Source organism: Vulpes vulpes, chromosome 6 (genome assembly GCF_048418805.1).
Source record: "Vulpes vulpes isolate BD-2025 chromosome 6, VulVul3, whole genome shotgun sequence".
Classification (NCBI taxonomy): Eukaryota; Metazoa; Chordata; class Mammalia; order Carnivora; family Canidae; genus Vulpes; species Vulpes vulpes.
This window is the reverse complement of record NC_132785.1, coordinates 102,241,520-102,254,560: the sequence shown is the minus strand read 5'-3', so window position 1 is coordinate 102,254,560 and position 13,041 is coordinate 102,241,520. Positions and strand designations below refer to the sequence as shown.

The following is a 13,041-nucleotide window of genomic DNA, read 5'->3' as shown; positions in this document are numbered from 1 at the left end:
GGCAACCTGTCACTGTCCAGGGCCCACTGAGCCTCAGGAAAACCTAGATGTATGTGCAACCAGAGCCTTAGGAGCACCTAAGGGGCCACATCTAGCAGGAGCAGCAGGGAGAAACTTGTAAGCATCAAGGCCCAGTCGTCAGCAATGTGGACTTCACGATACATCCTGAAGATTTAAGCTGTTGAATTATCTCTTAACAGAAACAGTATTTTAACAAGATCAAAGAAAATATTTAGCCACAATTCCACCACTTCAAAACATTGAAGTATTTTTGTTTCTTTCCTTGTACTCCTTCTGTGAACACATATCTGTTTTTATATAGTTAAAAATTGTGATGCAGGAGTGCCTGGGTGGCTCAGTTAGTTAAGCATCTGCGTCTGGCTCAGGTCATGATCCTGGGGTCCTGGGATAGAGTGCCGTATCTGGCTCACTGCTCAGTGGGGAGTCTGCTTCTCTCTCTCACACTCCCCCCACTTGTGTGTGCATGTTCACTGTCTCTGTCAAATAAATAAAATCTTTTAAAAAATCATAATGCAGACAATTTTTAATAATAGCTAGAATGCCAGTTCATTATACAAGAAGTATAGGAGCTACCAAGCTAGAATTTTCATGTTATATAAGAAAAAGCACAAGGAGTGGAAGTCAGAAAGACTCATACCCTCTCTGAAATTCGATATACTCATTTGAAAATTGCAGTTAAATGTAATACCTATTTGTCCTACCTCATGGGAATGTTAAGAGGATTATGTACAAGCTGTGAGAAATCGCAAGAATCTTCTACTAAAAATTGCTTACATTTAATGGCATAAAAACCTGCTGTGCTGGTTTTAAGACTTTTGGTATTTTTATCACTCTTGCTCTGATCCCTTAACACAGAGTTCAGAATTTTTCTTTCATGTGAGTTCAGTTGTTGAGTAAATGGAGAAATCTAGGTGATGGAAGAATCTTTAACTTCCTTTGATCATTTTAGAACCCGTACTTGAATGATAATGATAAATCTGACCCTCTGGGAGAACAGAACCCTTGCCAACCTTTTTACACCCAAATCCAGAGAGGAATTCAGCTGGGATTCCCCACCATCCACCCCCCCAAGGCTTTACTCCTAAATGTCCTCACCTCCTCTTCCTTTCCTAGGACTTCGATCTTTTCTATTTTTTTTTTTTAAATAAAATCTCTATTTTCTTTTTTTTTTTTTTTTAGATTAATTTTTATTGGTGTTCATAACATCTCTATTTTCTTAACCTGGTTATAGAATAAGTCATGTGTATTGCAAGAAAATACCAATATTAAAATTGCAAGAACCAATATTAAGGGTAATATATATATTTTTGCCAGTATTTTTTCCAAGTTATGAATGATTTTTATGTAGCCAAGATTATGTTGAATGTAAAACTTTAGTGCCTTTTTTGCATTTGCTTTGTAATTGGTTTTAGTGATCTCACAGCAGTCTGAGCAAGTAGGTGCATCTGACCATTCCCCTGCTGCTCAACATAAGATTTTTTTCATCCTTGTAAGAGCTGTAATAAATAGTGCCAAGATTATCATCTTTAGGCATTAAATTTTTAAAATTATTTCCTTTAGAGAATTTCTCATAGAAATTAGTAAGCCAAAGAATAAAAACATTTTTAAAGCTGTATAGACTATCAAATTGCTTTTTAAAAAAGGTGGTGACAGTTCATTCTACCACCACTCCATGAGGGGTTGTTTTTACTTTTTGTCATTGTGATAGATGCAAAGTGATGTTAATATTATTTAAATTCCCTGGATTACTAGGGAGAAAACATTTTTCATCTATAGATTAGTCATATGTAATTAGTCATTTGCATTTTTTCTTAGAAATTATCTACATATTTTGCCTATTTTCTGTTGGGGCCATGGTGACTTTCTTGCTGACTTTTATGAATTATTTCTATATTTGATCTGTTCTAACATTCAGTGCTCTCACAAGACTATAAAGCAGTTGTCTTAGGACCATATTCTAGTGATAGGCAAGATCTCATGTGTCTTGGTTTCCTAACTCAGCAGACTCAATACAACCCATACTCATTCTTCTCCTGTGACAGGTGGTGTTCATGTTCAACCTGAAGTCCTCGCCCAGTGCAGGGGAACTGATGTTCATGGAGCGCTACCAGGAGGTGATCCAGGAGCTGTCCCGGGTAGAGCACAAGATTGAAAACCAGAACTCAGATGGTGGTAGCAGTACCATTCGAAGAACAGGCAGTGGCCGCTCAACGCTACAGGCCATTGGCAGTGCAGCAGCAGCAGGTACCACTATAGGTGGTGAGGTAGCCGGGGGTGGGGGTGTCAGGGGAAAAGCCACTCAAATCTTAGGTTCCTCATAAAGGTGAGCAAAAATCCAGAGCAGGACACTTGCCTTGAAGAATAGCAATCCTGACACATGTAGAGTCATTTTCTAGCTGTGTCCAACTTCCCTGACCACAGTGGTCACATACCTGCCACATGAGCTACTCTGTGAAGTTTGTCCTATGGGACTTAAACTGAAGAGTGTGAATGCTCTTCCTCCCATATGTTTCAATGCCCACTAGCTTGGGCTGTGGGAAATGGCTAGGAGTTTATTTCCTTCTATGTAATTATTCAGAGATAAAGCATATCACTCTATTTTTCTATAAAGTGAAGAAGTTGTGTTTAACACTGATGGCTTAGGATTCCACAGGTCTTAATGCCCAACATTGGCTACGCTGCAAAATTTCATCCTTTCATTATTTCTTGAAAATGGAATCCTGCCCCACATTTCCACATCTCTTATTGGCCTAGGCTCTGCATACCAAGTACCATCACAAATCTTTCCTACATTCTCCCAGGAAGTTTATAGACCTCTTCAAAAGAATATACGCACATATTTTTTTGTTTTTAATACATTCTTAACAATGAATACTATGTTGTACCTTATTTTTTGTTGTTTTTTTAGCAATGTGTTTTAGAGATGGTTTCTGATTAGCACACACAATGCAGCTTACCTTTAGATGTCATTGGGAAGAAGCCCCTATCATCTTGATCATTTTGAGTTTCTCTGGGCCTTCCTTTCCATAACGTTGTTTTGAGGCTATAAGAGCAGGCTGTAATGGTGCTGGTATGCAAGAAGATATCCTGTGCAGAAGGATCTCAGACATTTGTTTTTAAATAACTACTTTTTAAAATAAAAGTGGGAGTGAGAATCATGTTAACCTGTTGCTTTTTACTCTGCTTCTGGGTGTCCAGGAATGGTATTTTACTCCATCTCTGATGTGACCGACAAGCTACTCAGTACCTCTGGAGAACCCATCTCCACGCTCCAGGAGGACTTTTGGATAAGCAATACCCCAGTGGAGCCCACTGCCTCGCTGAGAGAGGTGCTGGAAGACCTCAGTCCCCCTGCCATGGCTGCATTTGACCTAGCTTGCTGTCAGTGCCAGCTCTGGAAAACCTGCAAGCAGCTCTTGGAAACAGCTGAACGACGTCTGAACATTAGCCTTGAGAGTCGAGGTAAGTGTGCCTCTTTGGCTTTATTCCTTAATTCCCAAATGAGGGGATGGGTTTCTGAGATGCTTGAGAAATTCTATAAGAAGGAAATGCTTATTGGGGAAGGAGGGACAGGGAGACAGGATTATTAGTTAATTCCCTCATGGCCAATCTGGAGGCTTAAATAGAGTCTGAGAATTTTGTCTTCTGAATAGACTTGTCAGGGGGATCCCTAGGTGGCTCAGCGGTTTAGCGCCTGCCTTTGGCCCAAGGCGCAATCGGGCTCCCGGCAAGGAGCCTGTTTCTCCCTCCTCCTGTGTCTCTGCTTCTTTCTCTCTCTATGTCTATCATAAATAAATAAATCTTTAAAAAAAAAATGAATAGACTTGTCAGTCTGCAATCATTCAGAGAACTTCTGGTTTATAGATAAATTCAAGGAAGAAATATATATTTAAAACTTGTATAAATGGAAACTGTGCCTTTAGACTGCATGCCCCTGCCGGAGTGAACCCCACTTAACCTAAAACCTAGAATTATCTTGAGTTTGTAAACCTGGCAGAAGGGAATATTTCATGGATCATAGATCATAGTTAGAGAGAGGATTGTATCTTGAGGTTAATAATATCCCAGAGCATGTATATGGAATTCTTGAGAGGAATCCAGTATATGAAGGTAGGAGAATGTAAAGAAAGAATTAGGAAAAAAGTTCCATTCCACTCATTCTGGATATACACACCAAACATTGGAAACAGCCTGCCTCTCTCAGTGATAGGGATGGAGAGATGGATGGTGAGTAGGTCATGATATTATAGCCACTCTTAGGCTCAGTGACTCATTAGAAGAAATTACAGAACTCAGCATTCAGTCATACTCATGGCTAAAATTTATTTCCGCAAAAAGACACATAGCAAAATCAGCAAAGGGAAAAGGCTGATGGGACAAAGTCTGGAGAAAATCAGGCACAGCTTCCAAGAGTCTTCTCCCTGTGGAATCACACAAGCTGTGCTTCATTCCTCCAGCAATGAGTTGTGACAAGTGTATACAATGATGTTTATTGGAGACTCAATGCCCATGGTTTTCATGGGCCGTCATCTCTGCCCAGCAAGTATCAAAATTCTAGACTCTCAAAAGGAAAGCAGATGTTTAGCATAAACCACACTGTACACAGTTTAGACAGAGCAGCCACTCTCATCATTTAGGGCACTTTTTTTTTAAGACTTTATACAGAGAAAGAGAGAGAGGCACGGACACAGGCAGAGGGAGAAGCAGGCTCCATGCAGGGAGCCCGACATGGGACTCAGTCCCGGGTCTCCAGGATCAGGCCCTGGGCTGAAGGCGGCACTAAACCATTGAGCCACCCGGGCTGCCCCTACGGCACGTTTTATATCAGTGTCAGAAACCATTTACCAGTTAAGTTTATAGCTGCCAGCCTGGCAACCTTGCAAATATGCCTTTCTAAGGATAGCATTCACAGGCCTGCTGTGGTACCTCTTTTCTGCATACGCCTACAAATCACTTCTGAGCTATTTGTTAAAATGTCCGCTAGTGTTCACATAGCCTTTCTAAGAAAATATACTGTGGCATACGTAGTGCTGTTTTGTGTTTGTTTTTTTTTTTAAAGATTTTATTTACTTATTTATAGAGACAGAGAGAGAGAGAGAGAGGCAGAGACACAAGCAGGGGGAGAAGCAGGCATCATACAGAGAGGCTGACGCGGGACCCGATCCAGGGTCTCCAGGATCACGCCCTGGGCTGCAGGCGGCGCTAAACCGCTGCGCCACCCGGGCTGCCCTGCAGTGCTGTTTTTATTGAACAGTTTCCCTCCCCCTTATCTAGTACTCATATTTTAAAATGAAAGATGTTATTCAAATTGTTAATAGCTGGGGCAGCCCCCGTGGCGCAGCGGTTTGGCACCACCTGCAGCCTGGGTGTGATCCTAGAGACCTGGGATCAAGTCCCACATCGGGCTCCCTGCATGAGGCCTGCTTCTCCCTCTCCCTCTGCCTCTCTCTGTGTGTCCATGAATAAATAAATAAAATCTTTAAAAAAAATTGTTAATAGCTGAAATGGTCTCATGTCAATCAATTAGGAATTAATTTAGTACCTGCTGTGTTTCCAGATTACCTGAAGTGAAGGGGATATAGGAGAGATATAAGGAATAATCTTTGTCCACAAAGTTGTTCATAGTCTAGTCAGGGTGTCAAGATGCCACTTTAAGCAAAAGAGAACACAGGATCCCAGCTCAAGCTCTCAGCTGAGAACACTACCAAGGCAAATTCACAAGAAGTGATTAGCTTGGGACGGCAACTCAATAGGAGTGCCAGAGATTCTGGGTCTGCTGCTATTGGCAGCTGAGGCATCATGCTGGAGGTAGCCCTGGAACCTCAGGCATGAAAAGGCCATTTGGTTCTCACCCAAAATGGCACAGCATATATTTCCTCCTTAGCATTGAGGAAGATAAAATTTTACAGTAAATACAGGACTGAGTATCAGTCTCTGAAAGTACCTTATTTTTTCTGCATTCCCCTTCCTTCAACCCATTTCCAGGTCGACGGCTAGACCATGTATTCATCAATGCTGATAGCATTCAAGGTTTTCCATATGTTCTTCAGCAAATCAGTAAGATCCTCAATTATCCACTTACATCAACTGGACAGACTAAATTGGGTGAACTGCTTTCCCCCGCCCCCCACCCCCTTTTTTTTTTTTGGCTTCTGGACTTGGAACATTAGGTCAGCATCGGAGTTCACTTTTTCTCCTTTGCTTTCCACAGAGAGTGTAGAAGAAAAAGGCGCTGGCCCTCCACGGTGCAGCATTGCTGAGCTGCTTCAGATGTGTTGGTCCAGCCTCACCGAGGACTGTGTGTCCAGCCATGCCACCCTTTCACAGCAGCTAGATCAGGTCCTCCAGTCACTGAGAGAGGCATTGCAGCTGCCAGGTACAGGCCCGACTGCTCAGCAGCAGAGGCGGGCTGAACTGGGGAAAGGAAACAGCCAAGAAGGAAGAAGCACTTTGGAGCAGGGGCTGAGGACTCTAGAACTGGGCTTTTATAGCCCCCTAGTTAGCCAGGGCATGTCTCAGAGCTATCTCTACCTGTTTCCCCACCTCTCAGGTGAAAGGATGCTTAATGCTCCCATTAGCTGATACATTTTTCTGATACTTAATGAGAAATACACCCAGAAGGTGCTTGTAAACATTGATCAGCCTTTTCTAAAAGATTGCCGTGCCCTTCGTAAAGCCGTTCCACCTCGGAGATACTGGGGTGAAAACAAGACTATCCCCCCCTGATTTTTCCAGACTCAAAGCTCTTCCTGGCTGAGAATCACTTGTACAGACAACCAATTTAGGATTTTATAGCTACCTTATAAGCCTAGCACCCAAGCTATAGGATGCCCCATTGATCCAAAGCTGGAAGTACTGACTAAAACCCCTGTCCCTTCCCCTGTCGTAACTGCTTCCAGAGCCCAGGAGTACCCCACTCTCCTCACTGGTGGAGCAAGCAGCTCAGAAAGCTCCAGAGGCAGAGGCCCACCCTGTGCTGATCCAGACTCGGCTCCTCCAGAAGAACTTGGGCAAACAGACCCCAGCAGGTAGCAGACAGACTGACTACATGGGCACCTTTTTCAGTTACTGCAGCACTATGGCTGCAGTTCTCCTTCGGAGTTTGAGCTCTGAGCCTGGTAAGTAGCAAGAAAGGGGATGGAGTCATGACTGGCCTGGTATTTAGAACAGGGAAGAAGAAGGGCATGCAATTAAGAGGTTCTGGGGACTGGGGCGCCCAGATGGCTTAGTCAGTTCAGCGTCTGACTCCTAATTTTGGCTCAGGTCATGATCTGAGGGTTGTAAGATCAAGCCCTGCCTCAGGCTTTAGAGCCTGCTTCAGATTCTCTCTGTCTACGCCTTCTCCTCTCCCTCTCTAAAAAAAAGAAGGGGAGAAGTTCTGGGTACAGTAGCCAAGAACACCAGGTTTATAGGGTCCTTTCTTACTCATCTGTGTTCTATTCATCCCTGTCTCCCCCCCCCCCCCGCCCCCTCAAGTGTACTACTGCATGGTACAGCTGTATAGTACATGGGAGTACTTGATAACTTTTGATTGCATTAATGACAAAAAATGCTTCTCTCAGATCATTGCGGATTTGAGGACCCAGAGAGGATCAAGTCTCTGATATGAGTCCACAGAGTGAGTACTGGGTGCACTTTAGTTATGTTGAAGAGAGCAGGATGAGCTGTTTGTGGCTAGAGCTACCAAACCTGAAGTCTGTCTGTGGTTGGAAGTCTTTAGAGCAGTAGTAAGGTGTAAACTTGCAGTCAGGGTCACATGAGGAATACCCTTTACATAGAAGATATCAACAGAGGGCTCTTGATGTAGTCCTTTTTTTTTTTTTTTTTTAAGGTTTTTGTTGTTGCTATTGTTGTTTGAAAGAAAGAGTACAAGTGGGGGGAGGGGAAGAGGGAGAGGGAGAAGCAGGCTCCTCACTGAGCAGGGAGCTCCAAGCAGGGCTCCATCTCAGGACCCTGAGGTTATGACCTGAGCCGAAGGCAGATGCTTAACTAACTGAGCCACCCAGGCACCCCTCAATGTAATTTTCATTTTGACAGTGCTCTTTTTTTATTAATTCTGGGAAACAGGGCTCTGAGCTGTTATAGTCAGTGGTGAAAACAAAGGTCACTTTATTTTTTCAGATCACATGGAGGTCAAGATAGGAAATCCATTTGTCCTCCTACAGCAGAGCTCTTCCCAACTCGTGTCACACCTCCTACTTGAGCGACAAGTTCCCCCAGACAGGTAGGAGCTACTCTGTGGAAGTTAAGCATGGATGGGCCTTCCTAACTGTTTAGTTACATTAAGGAATACAAGGGCTCAGTGGGGCTGTGCTTGAGTTCAGTGCAGAGAGTGGGGTTTTCTTCCAGACTTTTCCCTTAATTTGCATTTACTCTTATACAGCTGCATTAAAATTAAAATTCAATTTCAATTCACTTCATTTCTTTCTGTTTTGCCACCTCTCACAACATTCATATTGCAAGCATAAAATTAAGGGGTGAATCTTCATTTATGAATAAGCAAAAATCAAAAATTTGATAACTCATTTGTTGGCTATGCTATAGGAAAACAAGCATTCTTCTCATAGATTGCTGGTGGGATATAAATTGGTACAGCCCATATGGGAAGACAATTTGTCCATATTTATTTAAAAAAATAATTATATACCCTTTGACCTAGCAGTCAGTCCACATTGGGGAATTTATCTTGTGGCTTTATTGACCTATGAAAAATTATATATATACAAAATCATTTTGTTACAGCTTTATATGTAATAGAAACAAATAAGAAAAATTTATTCACTAATAGAAGACTAAAGTATGGCTCAACTCATAATGGAATACTATGTAGCTGTAAATAGGAATGAGAAGGTCTTTCTGTAGAGGGATGTGGACAGATCTCCCAGATATATCAAGTTAAAAAAGCAAGAACAATGTGTTTAATAGGCTACCTTTCATGCGGGGGGGGGGGGGGCAGAAAGAGAGTAAGAGTAATAATTAAAGAGTCTGCATTTACATTTGATTGTATAAACAAAGAAATTCCGTACTTGGGTAACATGCCTGTGCACTCAGGTCCTTTGCATCCTCCGCTTCTCTCCCTCCAGGCTGGCAGCCCTTCTGGCCCGAGAGGGGCTCAGCCTGAGTGTGCCAAAGGTCATCGTTAACTGCTGCTGTGAGCCTCTTGCCCTTTGCTCTTCCCGACAAAGCCAACAGACATCATCCCTTCTGACCCACCTGGGCATCCTGGTCCAGCTGCATACCTCCCACTGCCTGGAGGACCTGCCACTTTCTACACTGAGCTCCCCAAAGCCAACTGGGGATCCCACATTGAAAAGGAAGCCCCGCTCCTCCCCAAGGGATTCATCACACCCAGCCCTTACATCCTCTGCCTTGGCCTTCCTTAAGTCTCGCTCAAAGCTGCTGGCCACAGTGGCCTGTCTGGGGGCTTCCCAGGGGCCCAAGCTCACCAAGCCCAGCTTGTCATGGAAGGAGCTTCGTGGTCGCAGGGAGGTGCCTCTGAGTGCAGAGCAGGTTGCCCAGGAGTGCGAGCGCCTCCTGGAACAGTTCCCTATGCTCAAAGCCTCCCTCCTGGCTGCCTGGGAGCCCCTACGACAGTCCACTGAGCAGGGGCAGAACCTGGCAGTGAGTCTCTGTGGCCGGGCCAGTCTCTCTACCGTCCTCCTGGGCCTGCACTCTCCCAGTGCCCTAGATGTGCTCACCGAGGCCTTCGAGGAAGCCCTGCTGGCCAGAGATTGGCCCCGAGCCCTTCAGCTCACGGAAGTGTATGGAAGAGACGTGGATGACTTGAGCAACATAAGAGATGCAGTCCTGAGCTGTGCCACGGCATGTGGTGAGCAGAAGGCTATGCCTCCCTCTTCATTGGTGGTAAAAAAAATTGAGCATTCAGCGAGTGTATCATCACATTTGATCCTCACACTAACTCTAGAGAAAGGTGCCACCATAATCGCATCATATTGAAAGGAGACCAAGGCTCAGAGGTTAGGGAACTTGTCCAGGATAGTAAATGGTAGAGCAGAGCTTAGAATCCCACTCCATCTAACTTTAGAACAGGCACTCATAGCCAGTATCCTCAACACTGCATATCAGAGTCACTGGAAAATTCTATAAACTGTAAATATCTGAGCCCAACCCCCAGACACCCAGGATGGAGTTCAGGCAATTGTCTACTTTTTTTTTTTTTTTTTTTTTTTTAATGATAGTCACAGAGAGAGAGAGAGAGAGGCAGAGACACAGGCAGAGGGAGAAGCAGGCTCCATGCACCAGGAGCCCGATGTGGGATTCGATCCCGGGTCTCCAGGATTGCACCCTGGGCCAAAGGCAGGCGCCAAACCGCTGCACCACCCAGGGATCCCAAGTGTCTACTTTAAAACCGGGGTCAGCAAACTTTTTCTGTAAAGAGCTTTGTAGCCATACAGTCTCAGGTGCAACTACTCAACTCTGCCATTATAGGATGAAAGCAGCCATAGATGGTACATAAACAAATGAGCATGGATATAGTGTAATAAAACTTTATTCATTAAAAACAGACTGACAGTGCCTGGTTGCCTTCCTCAATGGAGCATGCAACTCTTCATCTCAGGGTTGTGAGTTCAAGCTCCGTGTTTTGTGTAGAGATTACTTAAAATCTTTTAAAAACAAAAAACCAAAACAGATTGTGGGCCTGTTTGACAATCCTATTTTAAAAGCTTCCAAAGAATCAGCTCTTTCTGCCCACAGGTCCTGTCCCAATGCTTTGATAAAACACTTTTTTGCACTGAAAAAAATAAAAGCTCCCAAAGAGTCCTTAAGGGAGTTGAGAGCAATGATCTATAATACTCCACTAGAGGGAGCAAGAGTTGGGCATGCTGTAGGAAATGGCTTGGCGGGGAGAGTGGGGGGACTTGGTTGCCCTGACGAAAGGAAAAAAATCCCTCCTGGGGAAGGTGAAGAAATCCACTTACTGGCTATGCACTCTTAATTGCTTTGAGTGTTTTCAAATCTGTGAAATAGGTGTAAGGAGAGAAAGATATACCAAGTAATAATGATAGGGTATGAAGGTAGTGAAACTAGTTTACTTGAAATAACTTTCAAGTAGTTATATATGGCACAGAGTAGAAATTGCAGGGAAAACTAAGAGCTCTGCCTACACACTGAGTCTGAAACAGTGCCATCTGTGCAGCATGCCAAAACATGGAGAGCTTCATCTGTTCTGTCTCTTCTTCCTTCATTCTTTCCTTCTCCCTTTGTTCTTTTTTCTTCCCTTTTCTTTCTCTTTTCAGAAAGTCTTGTGACTGTGATTAAGTTCTTAAAAAGAGAAACATAGCATTTCTTCTTTTCATTTAATGGTTCCAAGTGTAGAAATTAAGATCAGGTCGATCTTAAGGATCCTCCAAGCTCCTGTTTTATGAAATGGAGCAAAACTGGACTCTTAAGCTCTTCCAGTGCCAAGTTTGCCACCTCTGGGAATCTTTTCATCTTGCAGACAAAGAAGGTTGGCAGTTCCTATTTCCTGTGAAGGATGCATCCCTGAGAAGTCGGCTAACCCTACAGTTTGTGGACAAGTGGCCCCTGGAGTGGTGCTTGGAGATCCTGGCATACTGTATCTCAGACACAACTGTCCAAGGTGAACTAAAATGTGAGCTACAGAGAAAGCTGGCAGAGCTGCGGGTGTATCAGAAGGTATGGTTCCCTGCATCAAGAGAAAGGAAATAGGCTTCCCACCATATTACCAACTTCAGCCTTTTCCTATCTGATGGTGGAGTTTAAGAAACAGACAGTCTGGTCCTGGCTTTTGTTCTGGATCTGGCTTCTTTTCTTAGGTGAACAACGAAGAGAGACCTTATATCTATTTACTATGTTATTTTCCTTTTGTAATTTTAAATATATTCATGAAATAAGGATAGTAAGAACAACAGTCCACAAAGCTTCTTTCTCATGTATTCTTGAGTTTTGTGCATGTTTTATGTTTGTTATGTGTTCCTTGTTGTTCAAAAGTTCTTATAGAGCTTAATCTCCATCTTTTTTTTTAAAGATTGTTTTAAATTTCTGCTAAATTTCAAGAGCCATTTTGAAAGCTGCATGAAAGTGACAGTTTTGGACAGCCGGGTGGCTCAGTGGTTTAGCGCCACCTTCAGCCCAGGGTGTGATCCTGGAGACCTAGGATCGAGTCCCACTTCGGGCTCCCTGCATGGAGCCTGCTTCTCCCTCTGCCTGTGTCTCTGCCTCTCTCTCTCTCTCTGTCTCATGAATAAATAATCAAAATCTAAAAAAAAAAAAAAAAGAAAAGAAAAGAAAGTGACAGTTTCAAAATGAAAGATTATTTGGGGAAATGTATTATTCTCAAGATCAAGAGGTCAGGGAGACAGATTTAGGTGGTATGGCTACATAGCAAGTATAAAGTATATGCTAATTTTTCCATGTATACATGGAACCAAAAAGAGTCCAGAGCCCCAGCAGAGCAAGTGAAGATGGCAAGTGAGAAAGATTTTCTTTCCACTCTTCTTCAGCACTTTTCTTGCAGAGCTAAAATGTTGCATTAAAGGGCAATCCCGCTGAGAATTCAAGCTGGAAGAGTATCTTAGTTAGAGTTTTTAAGATGGAGGAGCATGGGACAAGTGACCCCAGGAGGCTGAACAAGCTATGAAGCACAGAAGCCTCTGAGAATTGCTCTCATAAGTGAAAGGCCCCAATCCTGGCCTCTCCGTTCAGCCTTTCCTCCCTAAGGATGCTTCACTCAAGTCATTGCTTCATTTGCTTTCATTCCTCTGCTCTCCTGGCAGGTTTTGACAGCTTGACATTGGGACAGAAACCTAGGATAGCCCATCCCTGAAAACTCGAGTGAGTTGTTCGTGGAGGGTGAAGCGATAATGTGGTTTGATAGCTCTTCCTATCTTTCCTTAGATTCTAGGTTTGCAGGCTACCCCAGTGTGGTGTGATTGGCAGAGTCTGAGGAACTGTTGCATTGAGGACCCATCAACTGTCATGAACATGATTCTAGAGGCAAAGGTACTATTTTCCTGAGTGGTATTCCCCTTTTTCCTC

General features: G+C 43.5%; 1 protein-coding gene across 1 annotated transcript in view; it reads left to right on the top strand.

The window, feature by feature from the left end:
- ZFYVE26 (zinc finger FYVE-type containing 26) overlaps window positions 1-13,041 on the top strand; it is a 63,791-nt gene that overhangs the window by 19,342 nt on the left and 31,408 nt on the right. Inside the window, exons 15-23 of the mRNA XM_026008455.2 lie at window positions 2,064-2,265; window positions 3,220-3,483; window positions 6,007-6,126; window positions 6,233-6,397; window positions 6,921-7,139; window positions 8,143-8,245; window positions 9,105-9,850; window positions 11,483-11,679; window positions 12,901-13,005. Coding sequence (XP_025864240.2) covers window positions 2,064-2,265; window positions 3,220-3,483; window positions 6,007-6,126; window positions 6,233-6,397; window positions 6,921-7,139; window positions 8,143-8,245; window positions 9,105-9,850; window positions 11,483-11,679; window positions 12,901-13,005 — 2,121 coding nt within the window. The remainder of the gene's footprint in view (window positions 1-2,063; window positions 2,266-3,219; window positions 3,484-6,006; window positions 6,127-6,232; window positions 6,398-6,920; window positions 7,140-8,142; window positions 8,246-9,104; window positions 9,851-11,482; window positions 11,680-12,900; window positions 13,006-13,041) is intronic.